This window comes from Paramisgurnus dabryanus, chromosome 9 (assembly GCF_030506205.2).
Source record: "Paramisgurnus dabryanus chromosome 9, PD_genome_1.1, whole genome shotgun sequence".
Classification (NCBI taxonomy): domain Eukaryota; kingdom Metazoa; phylum Chordata; class Actinopteri; order Cypriniformes; family Cobitidae; genus Paramisgurnus; species Paramisgurnus dabryanus.
In genome coordinates, this window is record NC_133345.1 from 29,820,103 (window position 1) to 29,839,272 (window position 19,170).

The following is a 19,170-nucleotide window of genomic DNA, read 5'->3' on the forward strand; positions in this document are numbered from 1 at the left end:
GTCTAATTACGGAAAAAAACAACGATCGCAAAAAAAATGTAAAAATAATTTCACACCCCACATTTAGGGGGGCCACAAGGGGGTCCAAGCTTGTTGTCGCAGGGGCACTGGCCCCCGCTGGCCCCTCCCTAGAACCGCCACTGCTGTAAAACACATACATTTGTAATAGCCTGCACTTAGTATATTTTCTGTTATATATTGTAATAAAATATCTATAGGATCTTTTAGGCAAGCTATTAAAAATATACATTTAAAACATTATGGTTTAATTTTGCATAAACACCACCTCACCAATAAAGTTTAAATGGGATTATTTCTCATACAAATGCAAAATGTTATATTACAGCCTTAAAAAACACTTAAGAAATCACATTATAAATACATGATTGATGTATAGACTGAAAATTTAATAAATTGCTTTGTTTCTTTTGAAATAAGGGCATGTGTGTTAGTGTAATATTTTATTTGTTTATTAAAAACATTACAAAACATTAAAGCTGTGTTTTTAACCTGTACTATCAAAATAAACATGCAAAATAGTGTCTTATTTTTTAAAAGAGACCACAGTGTCAAAATATAGCAGACTTCTCAGACTTCACACCAATACAAAACACAATAACAATAACATACACAGATCAAAACTAGTTACAGTCCAATAAACAATTTCATGTCATCAACATTTACAAACGATTGTCTAATGAAAAAAAAAATATTTTCACATATTCTCCTCTTTAATAAAAATGTATTTTATATTTTATTACATCTTTCAGTAAACCTTTTGATATTTGTTTTTTTAATTCTAGTTACAGTATAACAATAAGCACAGGAGAGATTAAAAACGATAGTTTTATTTTTAGGTCTCAGAAAGATAAAATAGCATCATGTAGTGTGTGAAAAAACAATAACCTACTTTGTTTTTCATTTTCTTCCATGGCCTAATGATTTTGCTTGTTCATAGGGTCAACGCTGAAATGCTTTCTTCCTGTCAGATTTAGTGAAATGTTTTAGGACACCAAAGGGAAACAAACACTGCTTCACTGATCTTTCTGTTAAACAGATATTTTAATAATACACCGGTATAAATAAGTGCTGATGTTATGGGGCAGATGTTATTACCGTACTTTACCCTGAGCTGTTATTCAAAGAGTCTAATCAAACCTCATTTCTTTTCCTTCAATTCCTTTTCTTCTGAGCTCACGTCCTCTTCCTGTTCGAGTTCTGCTTCCTCTTCATCTCCGTCTGGTCCATCATCCTCTACCTCTGAATCCTCTTTTCTATCATCTTCCTTCTCTTTCTCACAGTTCTTCTTGTCCTCGTCTGTCCCGCTGCAGTGGGTCTTGTCTGTGCTGGGTTTATCTGCGTGTTGGTTCTGGTTAGACCCGTGGTGGTGGTGACGATGTGTGCGTGAAAATAAAGTGTTGAGAAGACAGACGGTTGCTGCCGAGCTGAAGAGAGTCCACAGCAGAAGAGGAGCTGGTATCTCACGCGCATGCTCGCTAACATGCTCCAATAACCGAGGCAACCAAGCTTTTGAGCTGCGTTTCAGAGGAGCTTTATCCTGATGCACAAGAAAGGAGGGACATCTCAAATTAACAGAATTTGCATGATTTAATTGGTTTGTAAAAGATAAATATTTCTTCTCGACTGAACAAAGAAAGACATCAACATTTTGCATGACATGGTGGTGAGTAAACTATCTGAATTTTTTTAGGAAAATGGACTAATCCTTTAAGTGTAAATACTGATTTTGGATAAGAGTCGCTTTTAAATTATGAAAAAATTGGAATTGGGCATCAAGATTTGCAGTTATCCAGCTTTGATGATCAATTCATTTCTTACCTTCAGACCATATTGATCTAGCATATATTCAAGATAAGAGTCACCAAGGTGCACTATGGGATAAAACTCTTCCGCATATACCCTTCTCCACCATCGCTGAGGATATGACCTAAAACACAAACACATGTGAGGTCATTTTATAGATTTGCACTGATTTTATATCAAGCTAATGATATTTGATGTGCATGGCATTAAGTGATTTCAAAGCCTTTTAATTTAGTGTTTTATCTTAGTTGATTGAAGCCTTGTGATGAAACTTTAAACACTACGTGGCATTGATGAGCTGTAGTTGTTTGAAGTGCTCTCACCCGTCCTCTTTCGGCTTTGTGAACCAGTATTTGTATCGGTGAGCTCTGAGATACGCCGGAGGCTGTTTACTGAATGGATACTGAGTCTCATCTGTCTGAATGAGCCTTATTACTGCACAACACAAACATACAACATTTACATTAATACCATATATCAGAAAAAACATTTTACTGAGAGCTGTGTCTGGCAAACTGGGTTGAATTAAATCTTGATACAAACACACCGTCTCGTTTTCCCTGCAGCAGTCGATGGAGGAGGCTGCTGAACCACGGACTCTGCGTGTGAGGTCCTAAAGCTGCAAACCACATTTGCCAGTCAAGTCTGGGCTGGTGCGGAGTCACCACAGGGGGCGCTGCTGTCATGTTCCCGGGTTTATACATGAACTCGATCTCCTGGAGGATTAACAAACACCAAATAGATATTCATCAGGGATGCATCCGTACATGACATCTGGACCAAAATTTTGTTATGAATAAATCAGTGATAGTTGACCTGGAAGAAGGTAATTTTGTTGAGACAGACCTGTCAATCAATTTTGAATGCACATTTTAACGGTTACCTTTGTGTCGTCATCAGATAACGAATGAAAATCAATGGAGCAGTGGGTCAAATTGGTTGCGAGGCCACCGGGTTTCTTCCTGTGTGACTGGTGCATGCAGGGCTGCAGACTACACACACGTCATTGCGGTTTACATTCGGGTCCAATCGGGTTAAATTAAATTGCAAATAGGGTGGACTCGGGTCTAAATTACTCGAGTTTGTCTCGAAAAAAAAAAAAAAGATTTGTGTACGTCGGGTTCGGGTAAAAAGAGATTTCGGGTCATTTTGGGTCAGGTACATTTCTATCGACCCAAGACGACCTCTAGTCTGAAATGCTTGATTCTGATAGGCCAGTGGCGACATTCTGAAGTTTGGTATCCCCAAAAAACAACCACCTAAACCAGGCTCATCCAGGTACTGCAAATCATCTTGACAGGTGCAAGTTAATATACTTTCAAATAAATTCAATATAAGTATGCATAATTAATAACATATATGAGATTTTATTTACAAATAAATAAACTAAATCCATGCTTATCTTGTTTGAATTTTAAACCTTGTTTGGCTTAAGAGACTAGGAAACGGGGTTTTCTCATTAAAGGTTTGTTAACATCAAATTAATATTTCTTGTTCATATATTTACCCATGCTGCTAGTAGCCATGTAAAAAGCAGAGTAATGTACACATAGCAGTCCAGTAGATGGTTTTCATAAGTTTAGTTTTTGATAACAACTCTGCTGTGTTAAGTAAGGGATTAATGTATGGCCAGACAGCTGTTATAGCTAATAAATGCCTTTAGGTTGACACCGACCCATCTGCTTTGCGTCGCAGTCCTGATCAACCTGTTGGATTTTTCTGCAATAACAACCGTCAATGGGAGCCGTTGATTTCTGAGGGGTACGAATTCAAAATATGTCTTCGAAGTGTCATGCGTGTTTCTCGTCATGTCAAAATATGTGTTCGTTGCGTCATGTTAACCATGTGCATCATTCGTCATGTCAAAATAAGTGCCTGCTGCACACGCGTCGAAAGGATTTATGACGAAAAATACGCTCACGTTCACAAAATACTCGTAAGACACTAACTAAACTTTGATTACATATGAGATTATGCGAGTATCTGGCAAACATGAGCGTCTCTTTTATCATAAACCCCTTCGAAGCACGTGATACACATAAGTTTACATGACTCGCCAAACACATATTTTGAAATGACGATGTTGTGACAAGCTTTGCATCGAGCGCCCTCAAAAAAGATGTCACCGCTGGCTCTACATTAGGGATGCACCGATACCGATACTGTTATCGGGTATCGGCCTCGATACCACATTTTCTAAAGTACTCGTACTCGTTAAAAGTCCCCCGATACCTGGAATCGATACCACAGTGTGAGAAATGTCTATGTTTGAGCGGCGTGTAAGGGGTTAATGCCTCTTGTGTTGTCCAAAGAGGCAGAGTTTACAACAAACTGGAAAACTAGTCCTTTGTTTTTTTGTTAAATTATATGACTAAAGCTGTTACCTGTAAATTTAAATCATGTTTTTTTATTAAGTACTCGGTATCGGCAAGTACTGAAGTGCAAGTACTCGTACTCGTATTCCAAAAAAGTGGTATCGGTGCATCCCTACTCTACATTATCCCTTACTATACACAGCAGGGTTGTTATCAAATACTAAACTAATTAAAGATTAAAGTAAAATAAAAATACGTCTCTGAATATTAGTAAAGAAACTTGAAGTGTGAACGATCATTTAAAATGTTGCCTTAGCAAAAAAAAAAAGTTTAAGATGAGGCACTCAAATTCTTAAATGAACCAAAAACTAAAACTGAAATAAAAAGAAATGTAATTTAAACAGCAATATTAGGTCGCATTTACTTGAAGTGACTCAATTCCAGTTGTCGTGCGTCATTGAAAATGCGACGCTGGCAAATTATGTCAACTCAGGTGGACACCAACCGCGATCACATGACTCTTGTTAGCAGTGCATCTTTGGTGCGATGCCTCCACTTAGTGGAGTAATGTTGAAGTTTTATGTCTTGTTACAGAAATAAAGCTCTGTAATCTCGTATAATCATTTTGTCGATCCATTGTATATTGCAACATTTTACTTCCTCTGTGGTTTAGCTGTTCTGGTTCAGTCAGTCTACCCTGAATTGTTTCGCAAAGTGTTTAGTAAACATACAGATATCGGATAAGAGTCGCTTTTAAAAGATGATGTAAACAGGTCGTCAAAAAATTGGATATAGTCAACAAATCAGAACCAAGCTTACTAAAAAAAAACTATAATCAAACCAAAAAATGATCAGAGTTACACACTGTAATAATTGTGAACAAACCGTCCATGTGTTGCGATCCATGCTGCCCTCGATCACCACTTCTGGACGTCCTCCCACCCCTGTCATTCTCCGGAAGAGTCCGTATGAGTTGACCAACTGATAGCGGTCAGTTATCTCGAATGCTTTCCGGATGCCAGGCCAAAGTTCATTGTGAGCATCATTTTCAAAGTAGGTATATGGAACCTGCTCTCATATACACGCACACACACACACACCATTATCAGCGTTGTTATCCCTCTTTAAATGTGCAGTCTGTACATTTTTGCGCCATTTAGCAGTGAGGTTGCAACCTGCAACCAACGCCTCAGTCCACCACAAATAGGAAAAGCTACAGTGGCCAACACAGAACAAAGATGTTGTCATCTGAAACCACCATTGAGTAGCCAGTAAAGCAATGAGGTTTACGTAGACACAAAACACACTCTGTTCCTTATACTAACTAAGATGACTTGGATTACAGGGACTGCTATTACGATGCTTCACTTTCATGGAAAGCCATCTTGTTAAGTACAGCGTTGAATGACATAATTTTATACAGAAACAAACAGGACCAAAAAGACAAAAAGTTTTCAATCACCAGACTGATGGCAAACATGGAGACTGTAGCTGCAGCCATGATGGCCCACTGGATTGTGCTCCAGAGACGCCAAAATACACCCTTTACACAAGCACTCCTGTAAAACACATGCAAACATAGCTATTATATCCTATCACTGAGCATAAAACCATTTTGTTATACCACGAACACCATCTAGTGGACATATTGAGCCAATGAGAATGACTCACTTAAACATTGCAGTGATGATCTCCCAGGTAAGAGAAAAGACACCCATCCAAATACTGGGCACAGTCACGGCCTTCAGAAACCCATTGAACTCAAAATACGTAAAGGCTGAAGAGTAGAAATCAAAAGATAGATAAATCACATCGAACATCAGTCAGATAAACTTGAGATCACACATTAGGGGGTGTGTACACCAAACATACATAAACTGTAAAAAATATGGACATAGTGTCCATGACGTCACCAATAGCTTTTTTGAAGCACAAATAGTTGATGGGGTTTGCTGTTGCCATCATAGCTCCGCGTTAGTCGCAAATAACCCAAAAATGGGTAAAGAGGCGGGACGTGGGTGAAGCTGAAGTGGCTGGATGCTGAAACCACGCCCACCTAGCTCAACAGTAGTGACAGCAGTGGCAGTTCACCCGTCACTCAAGTGGCCACGCCCTTAATTATGCAGAACTTTATGGCTTAATATAATTAAAACGGATGAGTTACAAAAAAATTCACCCGCTTCACACTTGTCATGAAAGGGAAAAAATAGCTATATAAACCAAAATCACTTTTTGTAACAGGCTGTATTATTTCCTGCCGTAAATTTGGGCATTTTAACATGGGGGTCTATGGGAATTGATTCCCTTTTGGAGGCAGCCTCTAGTGGCCAGTCGATGAATTGTAGTTTAAGTCACTTCCGTATTGGCTTTATCAGAGAGACCGCAAGGTTGCCCCTTGGTTTTAAACGTGGCTGAAAACGTATGTCAGCCGCCGGCATAAACGCCTTGATGTACACGCCCCCTTAAAGCTAAAGCTTTACCAGTTTTGGAGGTGATGCTTTTCTTTTCCCAATCCACCTGAAGGTCGAAGTAGAGGACAGTCCAGTAAACAAGCAGCACGTACCCACCAAACTCCAACATCAAAATTACACCAGACATAAGAGTCTGCAAAGATGCTGAAAAAAAAATTCATTAAGATGTGATAAAGCGGAAAGTTTGGTTCAGACAGATAAAAACCATCAAATGTACTCTTAATTTGCATGTGAACGTACTTTTCTCTGTCTTTGGTGATGTTCGGCGGAGCCAGAAATTGACATGTTCATCATCCAGCAAAGAGACGCACAGAGTGATGGTGAGAATATTAAAAAAGTTATAATTCCCAGACAGGATAATCATAACCTGAAGCAGAACCTGTCAATCAAAGAGACGGATGTTAGAAAAGCATAGAAATATACAAGACACTTTAAACACATGCATGCACACACCTGCATGTAGAAGGCAGCCAGTCTATGTCTTCGTATAGGGCTAAAAAACATGAAGGGCCCAGCAATCTCGATGAAAAACGTTCCCACCACACAGAATTTTTGGAACCACACTGGCAGCTGATGAGCAAACCAGGCCAGTGGTGTCGGTATACACTGAGTCTCATAGTGATAGGTCAACGCTAATGAGAAAACAACACACACTAGGGTATGACTTTTGCTCTTTATATTATGCAAATCACAAAAAATTACTTAAGTTGGGTTTTCACAGCCATGGTCACAAATATGCTCTACCTCCATTTATTCTCACCTGTTAAGCCCCACCAGGTGGGACAGCGACTGGTTAGCTTGACCACACCTGACGCAAACATCAGCCGAAACAACAGCCAGCGCACCAGCCAGAAAGTCACATTGTCATGAAGACGCACTTTCGATGACCAGGGCATGTTCATGGGAGCGACTAAAATGGCCAAAAAGCCCGTCTCCAATAACAGGTTATCCCTGAAAGAGAAAAAAAATATTTGAATGATATCAATTCACAGACTTGTGATTCAGCCTGGAAATCATGAATAATGTTTCTTCATTCGACTACTAAAGGTTTTTTCCTTTTTAAGATAAAAATAAATCTTTGGTATCCCCTGAGAACATATGTAAAGTTCTAGCTTAAAATACCCCACAGATAATTTATTATAACATGTTAAAATTGCCACTTTGTAGGTGTGTGCAAAAATGTGCCGTTTTTGGGGTGTCCTTTAAAATGCAAATGAGCTGATCTCAGCACTAAATGGCAGTGTCGTGGTTGGATAGTGCAGATTAAGGGGCGGTATTATCCCCTTCTGACATCACAATTTTAATGACCTATTTTTTCACATGCTTGCAGATAATGGTTTATCAGAAATAAGTTACTGGGTTGATATTTTTCACATTTTCTAGATTGATAGAAGCACTAGGGACCCAATTATAGCACTTAAACATGGAAAAAGTCAGATTTTTATGATATGTCGCCTTTAACTCTTTCACCGCCTGCGTTTTTAAAAAAAGTTGCCAGCCAGCGCCAGCGTTTTCACGATTTTCACCAAAGTTTAATGCCTTCCAGAAAATGTTCTTCTTTAAATATATAAACATACAATATGCCAAATGAAAGAACAGACCCTCTGCTTTCAAAAAAAAAAACTGTTTCATCCTACCTTCAGTAGTTCTTTTGTAATCAGCTTTTGTATATGGGTAGGTTTCTGCAAAAACACCACATTTTGAGCAAAAAGCAGAGATAATTCCATTTTTGTGACGGACTTTTCATAGAGATCCCATTCAGAGCGATCTTTAAAACAGACACGGACATGCAGCCGCTTGGCATAGGGCAATACTTCCGGGTTTAAAGAGTTGCGGAAGGGTGACACCTGGTGGATAATAGGGGTATTGCGGAAAGACGGAAAATCTCGTCATTGGCGGGGAAGCGTTTTCTCTTAATTGACGAGATATCTCGTCAATGGCAGTGAAAGAGTTAATCTGGGGAATTTAAAAAAAATCCAAATTGAAAACTTAACAGGAATTTATAGGAATTAATATAAACTACATCATATACAAACATAAATAAACATTTTGTTTGGTCATCATAAGCAGACATTCATGCATGCAAGGTAATACAAATTTTGAAGAATCCTGATACTCACGCTCATGAAGACTGAATTTATACCTGGATCCAAATTTTGGGTATTTAATTTAATTATCTTACCTAAATGTTTTCTCAAGTCAGTGAATTTGTCTTTACAATGCAGTGGCTTTGTCTTTACAATCCTAAATAAGTGTTAGGATTGTCACGTGTTGTTACCTTTTCCAAAATAAGTGCCTGCTGCAGACGCGTCAAAACCGTTTATGATAAAAGAGACGACTATGTTCCCAAAATACACGCTAGACTAGCCTGGTTAGCCAGACCTACATCAAGATGTAAGGTTTGGCAACTCTTCACACAAACGGCTCAATGCAAGGGGCGGGATATAAGGTTGTCCCTCAAAATGCCTCTGCACGCAATAGGATAGCGCTATGACCAAGCAGAGCAACGAAGAAGGTGACGTAGTTACCGTAACCAGTCGGCAAAACTCCAAACACATCTTTCTTTCTTAAAAAGGACTTCAGTAGGGTTATTTGCTCTTCTCTCAAAGAAAAACATAAGTCTAATTCCTCCAGAGTCGCGGCCAAAGCCGCTTCAAAAGAAAGCTGTTCGCCGGCAGCAGCAGCCATTCTTTGTTTTCAAGTAGGAACCGTTGCAGCTCTGTCGTCATCATGTTAAGCCCGCCCCACAGACGCTACACACGATGTGATTGGCCTGACCAAATTTTGGTTTTTGGAGCTGTTAAGTGTATTGTGAGTGCCTAGACTAAACCCTGGCAGCAAATATATTTTGCGGCCGCTAGGGTGCGTCTAGATTTCTAGGATAACGCTAGACACTTCCTTAACAGTAAACTCTGCCAGATACTCGCATAATCTCATGCGTAATCAAACACGAGCGTCTCTTTTATCATATACCCTTTAGACGCATGTGCAGCAGCCACTTATTTTGGCATGACACGTGATGCACACAGGATCTCTCGACATGCAGAACACATATTTTGAAATTACGAACCACACACATGACAAGCTACATACATGTATTGATGAACTTCGCATTGTGTGCTTCAAAAAAGTTGCCACTGTTACAATGGTATAATGTTGTTGCACACTAGCTTACACACAGGACAAAGAAGTTTTAAACAAATATATACATGCAAAGATGGACTTTTTGACATTATTTTTTGTGCAGGATTTTAAAAATTATCTATGCATGTTATGGAAGAATGCAAGAACATTCAGGGGGTGTGGCCTAAAATGTGAAATTCAACTGAAATTGCATTAAATCCTGGTGTTTTAAACAAAATCACGCTGCAATTTATTTTAAACAAGGCTACATTTCAGTTCCCTTTTATAAGCAACTCTGCAAATTTACAGTTTATTCCCATTATAACATTTCCAGCCTTTAAAATATCCGTAACTTTGCAACCCTACATCTGCCTCACTATTCTGTGCGTACATTTGTGTTCACCAACTCGAGGTTGATCGGACTCAACCGAAACTGATGACTTTACCAGACACACTGCTGTGCTTGTTTCATGTTTCAGGACACTTTAGGAAACACAAGCATTTGTCAAACATCATAATATGATGAAATACTACTGGAAAAACATACTACTAATACAAATCTGACACTCACCACTGGAAGTATAAGAAGACCTGGCCCACCTAAAGATATAAAAACACAACATAACCTTAGAAAATGCTTTGTTCACCCTGGAAATAGGAAGTGCTTGGCTGATTTACATTTACATATTACCATTTGGCAGACTCTTTAATCTAAAGCGAAGGTATACATGCTTTTATAAGTATGTGTGTTGTTCACTGGGTTCAAACCCATGATCTTTTGCGCTGCTAATGCAATGTTTTACCATTGAGCTATGCAGGAAAACAACATAGATTTTTATCAGCTAAATCTCCAGAGAGCAGAATTGCTGACACCTTTACCTCGTAAAGTGACAGGTAAAGGATCCATAGCACCAGGAAAACTCTGCAGTCTCTTAACACAGGTACAGCCAAAGCCATCAAACTGATGAAAGCTCCGGTCAGGCTAAGCAGCTCCATACACTGCTGTGTGTCCAAACCAAGGCGCGGACCGAACCACAGCAGCGTGGGAGAATCCTTCAGCTGCTCCAGAAGACTTTTACCAGAAACCCGCAGCTTCCAGCGTGCTGGCAACAAACCCTCATTCCCATACAGACCTAAAGACAGAGAGAAACTTTGTGAGAAACTGAATGAGTTCCTGTGACTGACACACGTGTTCATGTAGCTCAGTTGAGAAAACATTGTGTTAAATGTAACATGTAGCGAGCAACGTGACTGATGCGCTACAGCTAGTAATAATTTTCAGTATGGGCCAATGTATATCAGAAGCAAGGAACGTCTACTGGAGAGTGGAGGCAGTACAGCAGGTGAGTAAGTGACTGACAAAGTTTGTTCTGATTCAGTGAATTGTATTATTGTAGAAAATTTCTATTTTGTTATTTGTTTCAATGAATAATTCACAGATATGAAATCAGTTGTCAACAGTGAAGATCAACAATTAACAAAGATCTTCTTTCATTTCTTATAGGACCAAAAATTCAACACTTTGACAGATTCAATTCAATTTGAAGTTTCACACTCTTCACAAAATGTAAAAATAAATAAAACTCTCAAAATAAAACAGTAGTGTGTGATTCTTTCACTTCAGCCAAAATATTTTGCAAATAATATCACCTTCAACAAAATATTACATTCAATAAACCCAAAAAAAGTATTGTTGGACATTCAATTTAACTCAGAACACTGTATGTGATTCAAATTTCTCAGAACAGATCACTTTTCTTTTCAGACTCAACAGAATATTCAACAATATGAGTTGAAAATACACAAATGCATCAAATTGATTCAATTCAGTTCAAATAAGGATCAAACGACTCAGTTGAACACAGTTCGTGAATCAAATGATTCAGTTCAGTAACAAGAGTTATTAAACTCTTTCAATAAGCTCAAGTTCAAAAGACCATCTCTCCTTTTTGGTAGCGAAAATATCGAAAGTTCCAAGAACGAAAGTCTTTTGTGTCCAAAAGCAAGGGAAAAAATGGAATTTTCCTACCAGTTGGTGAATTTTAGCACAGTTCAAAGTGGAAACAGGTTCGTTGGTGGCTCGCCATTGTGCATATTTAATCACGTCAGATACACAGATTCCTCTCCAGAAGGATTAAATATGGCACAAAACAGGAATCTCTCACAGGAAATCACGTAGAATAAATCATAGACAAAAAAAACCCAGCCTTGAAAAAATACAAGGCAGAAAGACAATCAATATCAATTTCAACTTTTTTTAACAGCAAAAATCTTAACAGCAAAAATCATGTATACACTTTGATTAAAGTATTAAATCATGTTTCAACACTTATTTAACTTTTTAACATTTAAGTTTCACAATCACATTTCATCAGCATCTTTGCACGTGAAATTAGCTTTAGCCCTCGTGCTAATACTACAGCTCACGCTGTGCTCACGTGGCCCATGTAAACACTGCATATCAATAGCTTATTTAGTTAATGACACTTTTCTCAGATAATGTATTACGTAAAATGTGACTCACCAAGGCAATAACTTCATATATATTCAAATAAGCTCATTTGCAACACTCCAATTCTCCGTTGGATTTCATCCACTTTCAGTTCACAAATCTTCGCTTTGTCGTCCTCTCACTCCAATGACAACTTCACGTAATCGAATCCGTTCAGAAATATGACTATTTACTGCATTCAAAGTTATTCGCGATCTATTTTAAAACTTTATAACAGAGGATCTCTGAATATCGCTCTGTGTAGCTGCTCCGTTTCACTCTCCCGCTCTGTCTCTCAAACTGACAGTCCAGCAGCGCTGCTGCAGGTTGTGGGTGGGGCTTATGAAAGTGCTGCTAACATTGGCTCGTTGGCGAGTCAGTCACTGAAATAAGGGCTGTGATTGGGCAAAACAGTTTTCCTTCTAGAGCTTTCCTCCTTTCTTACTTTTTTCACTTTTTTCACTTAAGTATTTTATTATTTTTCACTTTATTATTATTTTATCATTCTTAATCTTAACTAGTAACCTGATAACCCGGGTTACATAAAGGTGACATAGAATGATTGAACGGGGTATTTATCCTTGTTCTGTGATGTGACATGTAGACAAAAAAAAATCTTTGTTTGGGTCTGTAATGCCTTAGAAGCTTCCTAAAAACCCCTATCAGATAGCCCTATTAGGGTGGGGGATTTTAAACAAGTGGTTTTGCACCTATTCGGCTCCCCCTTCTGGCTTAACTTGCAATCTCATTACTGATTGGCTGACTTTGCTGCCACTCAAAAAATGTAGCCAATTATTTTAAAGTGGAGGGGCAGTTAGATGCCTGTGATGTCATAAACATCAGTTTTTCAGATTGGGCCGTTTTCTGGCTGACATTTCTAAAAGAGGAATTTCTACGAGACTGAGATGTTTAGCATGTCTAGCACTTTTTGTATGTTCGTGAATGCGGATAGACTACAATTATTCAACAAAGACAAGGTAAAAATGTTTTTTCATTCTCTGTCCCCTTTAACATCACAAAAGGTCATGGGTTCGATCCAAAGAGAAAAACGCATAATTTGAATGCATTTGATGTACATTTACAATTATTTTATATTACATTTACATATAATATAAAAGAAAATGTAGGTTGTACCATGTTAGAGTGATGGGATCATATAGTAATGCACATGAAAAAACCTGTAGCATACATTAGTATTTACTAGTAGTGTAATATACTGAAGTAGCCTAAACTACAATTTATTATAATAATTACTAGTTTGTTAGTATTCTGTAGTATTAAGTGAACTGGTCAGATGCAGTAAATACTGTAGTAAATAGACTTCTAGTTTAGTATGGTATGGTCAAGTTAAACACACTATACTATAGCATCTAGGAATTTTACTACAGTTTACTATAGTAAATACTGAAGTATATACACAATTGTTTTTTATGTGATGTATTTGCACTGATGTAAACTTTACTATTTATTTGAAGTACTACTGATTTACTACTTTATATGAAAACATTAAAGCAACTTTATGAACATAAAATGCTTTTGTTAGATCGAACTATGTTTGTAAACAAAGAATCAACAGGTTCATTTTATTTAAGGTGTTTTGCAAAGACACATGGGGCTTTGTAAAAACAAAATTGTTAAATAAAGTTCATTCCAAATGTTTAGGTTTTCCCATAGGGTTTTCCGTAGCATAACATTAAACACTAGGACAACATCCTGTGGATATATTTTTACAAGTTGTTACAATGTGCATTACTTTCTAAAGGAAATATGAAACAACTTGACATTTTGAGTTATTCCAAAAGCATATTTTTGCATGCGGGTCCAGTGTATATGCAAGTTGAGATAAAAATCTTCACTCACTCACCTGGAATCTGGACATAAAGAGACGCAAATGCAAACATATAAATTGCCGACAGGCACCACAAAAACATGTGCCTGGGCAATCTTATTTCGCCCATTTTTATGTAAAAACTCCTAAATCAAGCAAATAGGATACAGTTTTCCTGTCAAGATGGAGAACAAAACCGACACGTCTGATATGCAGGAAAACAGACTCCACGTTGCCTCTGTATGGCGAAGGCTTGCGTCATGAATATTTATTACGCACGCCCAGTCAGAACAGTTGATAGGCTGGTGAGGTCTGTCAGTGAAAAGTAGACGTTTAGACAACCAGAGAGCCGAAACCAGAGGCCGAAACAACCAACCATATACTATAGTTAGGGCACAACTTATGAATATTAACTAACGTTAGGTTGCCATTCTTCAAGCTCACGAAAGATTCGGATTAATGAGGTCTCAACTGGTGAACTTCAAGTGACAAAATTATTTGTTGTGATCAAAATAAAATCAAATAAAGGGAATATTGCGTAATTACTGCATGAAATTATATTTGATATAATGAAATATTGCAGAACACAGAAAGTCCTGGAAGTGCTTACTTGGGCGTCAGATCACGCTAGTGTGTTCAACTTCATGCTGCGCCGTAAGAACAGACTGGCGAATGACGTAAAGGTACCGCGAGAACGATTCTAGGAAATAATACGGTGTTATTTCGAATCTCTCTCGCGGTACTTTGACGTCACCCTTCTGTCAGTTCTTGCAGCGCCGTATAAATTCGAACAAGCCTGTAGTTAGCTCCCAGTCCACGAACTCTACGAGTACAGTACGCTTTTTTTAAATTGTAATCTGGAATATACGCTAACTACTAAATGTTGAAATGGTTTTTGTTGATGAAAACATTTGAACGCGTCCTGTCAAAAGAAAAGAAGCTTTATAGCCTACATAAGAAGATAATTACTATTCAGAACATAAAAACTGCTGGAACAATAGACATCGCGTGACCAACATTTCTTTACAATAATTAAATTATATTAATAAAAGTCCAACATGCATTGCAGTATTATTACTATTAAAGGATGTCTCAAAGTGTATTTCATTCCATTGACTTACTGTAGCTTCATTTTGGGGATTGGTTTTAAATGGGTCGTTCCTTAAATGGGTCCTATCTTTAATGCATCAACCCTGTAGCCTACTGTCTGCACGTTTCATAATGCATATTTTTCTCCACCTGACTGCATTTGATAACCCTCAAATTTTTGAATGAATGCTCATAGTCATAAAAACAAGTTTGTGGGATTCACTCAAGCAACACTGTATGTACAAAAATGCATTTCATACATAATACTGATCATATGGTAGAGTAGACAAACTAATATTTCAGAGGCTTTTTATAACTGGACACCTCATAAATAAGTCATTATAAAATTGATGGGTTCATATTTAGTATTGGATTTTTTGTTTTTAACAATTTCCACTGCGGACTCTTAAGCCATCACCGAAATTTTACAGGTCATAGCATCTGTGATCAATTAAACAAGAGCAAAAAATAAGGACTCGACACTTCAGAGCCATAAGATTTTTATTCATTTATATCTTCTTCATGTACAACTTTGATTTGTCCCCAGGCAAACATGTGTACAAAATAACAGCATTAAAACGCGGCAAGCTGCCCACCACATCCAAACGTTTGTCTCCTCTCCATTTCCATCATCTGTACATTAAAGTGTCCCATGGGCAGTGCACGATAAACATGCCTCAGCATTAAAATATCTCTTTTTATTAATAATTACTGGCATTGCACATGCAAAAATGGATCTTACCAGTTTAACCAGTCCGATCCAAACATTTTGATTAAAAAATGCACACGTTGTGGCACATAAAAGAAAACAAACACAATTCCAGCACTTGACATGATTTTTCAGTAGGACATGACAGGAAATGTCAGATTCGAAACCCGCATGGCAGGTTCAGTTCTTTCTAAACTGGATGTTTGTATGAGAACATCAGTAGTTGATTTTTTCTTTAAAAATCATTGTCGTTTTTGAGAGATGACAACACTTTTACACCGACTTTAAACGCAAACTCATTCTACAGACTTTTTGAATTTCTTAGCTGCCTCAATCTCGCATGGACGAAATGGAATGTGAACAACAATGGCTTACAAATCAAAACAAAAACAAAAAACAAACATGGCAGAAGTCCTTTCCCATAAAGGGATATCAAAAGATTTCTGTGAAATCAAAGGGGCAAAAATATAACATACAAAAAATTTTAAACATCAAATTTTCACCTATTTTTGGAAACTATCGATTTGGTTAAATTACAGGTTAGTTTCAACATGACCTGGCTTCACTCGGCTTAAGATGGCACGGTTCATGTTAAAACTGGTGAACTTGAGAGTTTGTTTGTGTTTATTAGGCTTTACGTTCCGTCCCCACCGTTGAAGGTCTGTGTATTAGCGGACTGCGACTGTAGAGACGCCACATCAGATTCAGATTCTCGTACGAAGATAACCGCATCCCCACTGACATTGATCAGACACTGCGCCTGGAAAGCACAAACAGCACAGCATAGATTAAAAATAAAGACTATTTGTGTGTATACTGTAAGACTAAGTATTTATTAACCTGGTTCTTATTAGGGTTCTCCATGAACACACACTCCTTCATGGTGTAGGAGACTACAGCGTTTCCTCCGAGAGCAGCGACGTGGGCACGAACCATTGCGAATACTTCAGCTATGAACATATGCAGAAACCCGCTCACACCTCCCTCCTAAAAACAAAAATGCAAACACGAGTCTTAGTAAGTAAGGTTCATAGTGTGCAATGTTAATGTACCTTTTGTCAATACAGCCAGATGTGTACCTCTCTAAGCGAGGTTGTCTCTCTAATGAAGAACATGTTGATGATGCCGAGGTATTTGATGATCTTTGCTCCGGGAATGAAAGACAGAGGAGTCATTTTGACCACAGTGACAGAACCACCCGAGTACGAGCGATTTGACCGCAGAGAACGAGAACGGCCTTCTGGCAACGGGCTGTTCTTCTCCAGAGATGATGCTGTTGAGCGTAAAAGATGGGGAGAGAGATGCAGAGAGAAAGAGAAGGAAAAAGAAAGAGGGGGTGGGAAGATACCAGACATGGCCTTCAGAGGACGCTCTACAAGACCAACGGATGTGACAAGACAAACGATGTGACTAAGGAAAAGGGTCTGGTGTGCTTGTGTGTGTGCTGAAGATCATCTGCGTGTGATTTAAGCCAAGCGATGGCACTGCAATATCACCATGCAAATAAACACCATGCGAATACAAAGAGACAGAGAGATAGAGAAGTAATGTCAAATCTGCCTCAACCAACCCAAACCATGAGCTTTACAGAGTTTCAGTAAAGAGTGTGAAAGATCTCATGTCGAAAGACAAAGCTGTACATAATACAAGATTACATACAGTACTATGGCACATGCGGCTTTGAAGGGTTTCTTAAACTGAATGCCATTAATGTCAATTAAATTAAGCAGTAAGAAAAGTAAATGGACTAACATTTGATTAAATAAAACTATAACAAATGCTATAGCCTCATCTTTCTTTATCTGTCATCTGTTTTTATCCATCTCTTTAACATTGTATCTATTAAGCTTAGGGATGCACCGATAGGATTTTTTTGGGCCGATACCGATTTAAACAGACAACTTCTGGCCGATACCGATATTAAACACTTGTATACAATACTATACAGTTGGTCTATAAGCTAGTTTATTTCTGCATCAAATTATTTTTACTGAACATGGATTGGATCTAATTAACATTTAACTGACCAACATAATAAGAGAGGCACAAATTAAGCTAAAACAAATATAATAAGACAGCATGACAACCTTAAAAGGTGGTTTTTGCTATTCAGCATTTATTTTATTAACAACATTAACTAATTTTTTTTTTTACATACAATGGATTTCTTTATGCAGTTAATTAATAAACAATCGGTATCGGCCTGTCTCATGCTTTTGCCGATATGCCGATGGTTTCAAATTCATCAAAAATCGGCCGATAAATATCGGCGGCCGATACATCGGTGCATCACTAATTAAGCTCAATCACACCGTGATGTCAAATGCTTCGGTATTGCAAGATGGCGGCGCCCTTGCATTAAAAACTGTAAATAAACATCATTTTTCTATAAAATGGTTACATTTAAAACATTTGTTGTATTTTTATTTATAAGAATAGAAGTCCATTTACAATTTTTTTTTTAACTTTTCTTACTGCTTCATTTCCACTTTAAGGCTGGGCGATATATTAAATATTCACAAAACATCTATGATTTTGGCTGTGATATTAAATAAAAAAACTGAAAATGTACATAATTAACATTTAGCTTTGTATGTACACTACATTTCATAATGACTATGTAGATACTGTAATCTGTCCTAGATCTTATCTTAAAGGGACACTCCACTTTTTTTGAAAATAGGTTCATTTTTCAGCTCCCCTAGGGTTAAACATTTGAGTTTTACAGTTTTGGAATCCATTCAGCCAATATCCAGGTCTGGCGGTACCCCTTTTAGCATAGCTTAGCATAATTCATTAAATTGGATTAGACCATTAGCATCGCGCTCAAAAATGACCAAAGAGTTTCAATATTTTTTCTATTTAAAACTTGACTCTTCTGTAGTTACATCGTGTACTAAGACCGACAGAAAATTAAAAGTTGTGATTTTCTAGGCCGATTTGTCTAGTGCAGCAGGCGCAATGATATTACGCAGTGCTCAAAAATAGTCCCCTTGGTAGCTTTCAATAGCTGGGGACTATTTTGGGCACTGCGTAATATCATTATAGTCTAATCAGATTTAATGAATTGCAGATAAGCTATGCTAAAAGTGGTAAGATCGGCTGAATGGATTCCAAAATGGTAAAACTTAAATGTTTAACCATAGGGTAGCTGGAAAATGAGCCTATTTTCAAAAAAAGCAGAATGTCCCTTTAAAATAAAAGTATAGCTCAGTTTTTACGCATACATGAGGGTCCGTGCACAAATCAGAATAGTACACACACCGCCAGATTTTGTAACCGCACGTACTTTGTACGCACACGTCGCGCATGCACGTACA

The 19,170-nt window shown here is 37.8% G+C and overlaps 3 protein-coding genes across 16 annotated transcripts in view; 1 reads left to right on the forward strand and 2 right to left on the reverse strand.

The window, feature by feature from the left end:
• Positions 1 to 19,170, forward strand: part of LOC135773824 (uncharacterized) — a 184,778-nt gene that overhangs the window by 130,476 nt on the left and 35,132 nt on the right. The window lies entirely within an intron of this gene.
• Positions 40 to 14,299, reverse strand: lmf2a (lipase maturation factor 2a). Of its 3 annotated transcripts, none has more exons than XM_065283646.2 (15): positions 14,089 to 14,299; positions 10,613 to 10,866; positions 10,305 to 10,333; positions 7,371 to 7,561; positions 7,064 to 7,242; positions 6,851 to 6,989; positions 6,620 to 6,754; positions 5,811 to 5,916; positions 5,602 to 5,698; positions 5,025 to 5,207; positions 2,372 to 2,540; positions 2,148 to 2,259; positions 1,840 to 1,948; positions 1,159 to 1,558; positions 40 to 982 (listed from the first exon to the last, which is right to left on the reverse strand). In XM_065283646.2, the coding sequence occupies exons 1-14, from the start codon at positions 14,180 to 14,182 to the stop codon at positions 1,160 to 1,162; spliced, it is 2,196 nt and encodes a 731-aa protein (XP_065139718.1). In that variant the 5' UTR covers positions 14,183 to 14,299; the 3' UTR covers positions 40 to 982; position 1,159. The 3 variants fall into 3 exon arrangements, with proteins under 3 accessions (XP_065139718.1, XP_065139719.1, XP_073671883.1); XM_065283647.2 differs by lacking the exon at positions 14,089 to 14,299 and adding exons at positions 11,763 to 11,940; positions 12,258 to 12,717 and having other exon boundaries at positions 40 to 1,558; XM_073815782.1 differs by lacking the exon at positions 14,089 to 14,299 and adding an exon at positions 11,763 to 12,717 and having other exon boundaries at positions 40 to 1,558.
• Positions 15,625 to 19,170, reverse strand: part of c2cd5 (C2 calcium dependent domain containing 5) — a 33,967-nt gene continuing 30,421 nt past the window's right edge. For all 12 annotated transcript variants that reach the window (XM_065283653.1, XM_065283652.1, XM_065283654.2 and 9 more), the window contains 3 exons: positions 16,930 to 17,123; positions 16,691 to 16,837; positions 15,625 to 16,610 (listed from right to left, as the gene is read on the reverse strand). In XM_065283653.1, the coding sequence (XP_065139725.1) occupies positions 16,485 to 16,610; positions 16,691 to 16,837; positions 16,930 to 17,123 (467 nt within the window). In that variant the 3' untranslated portion in view covers positions 15,625 to 16,484. The remainder of the gene's footprint in view (positions 16,611 to 16,690; positions 16,838 to 16,929; positions 17,124 to 19,170) is intronic.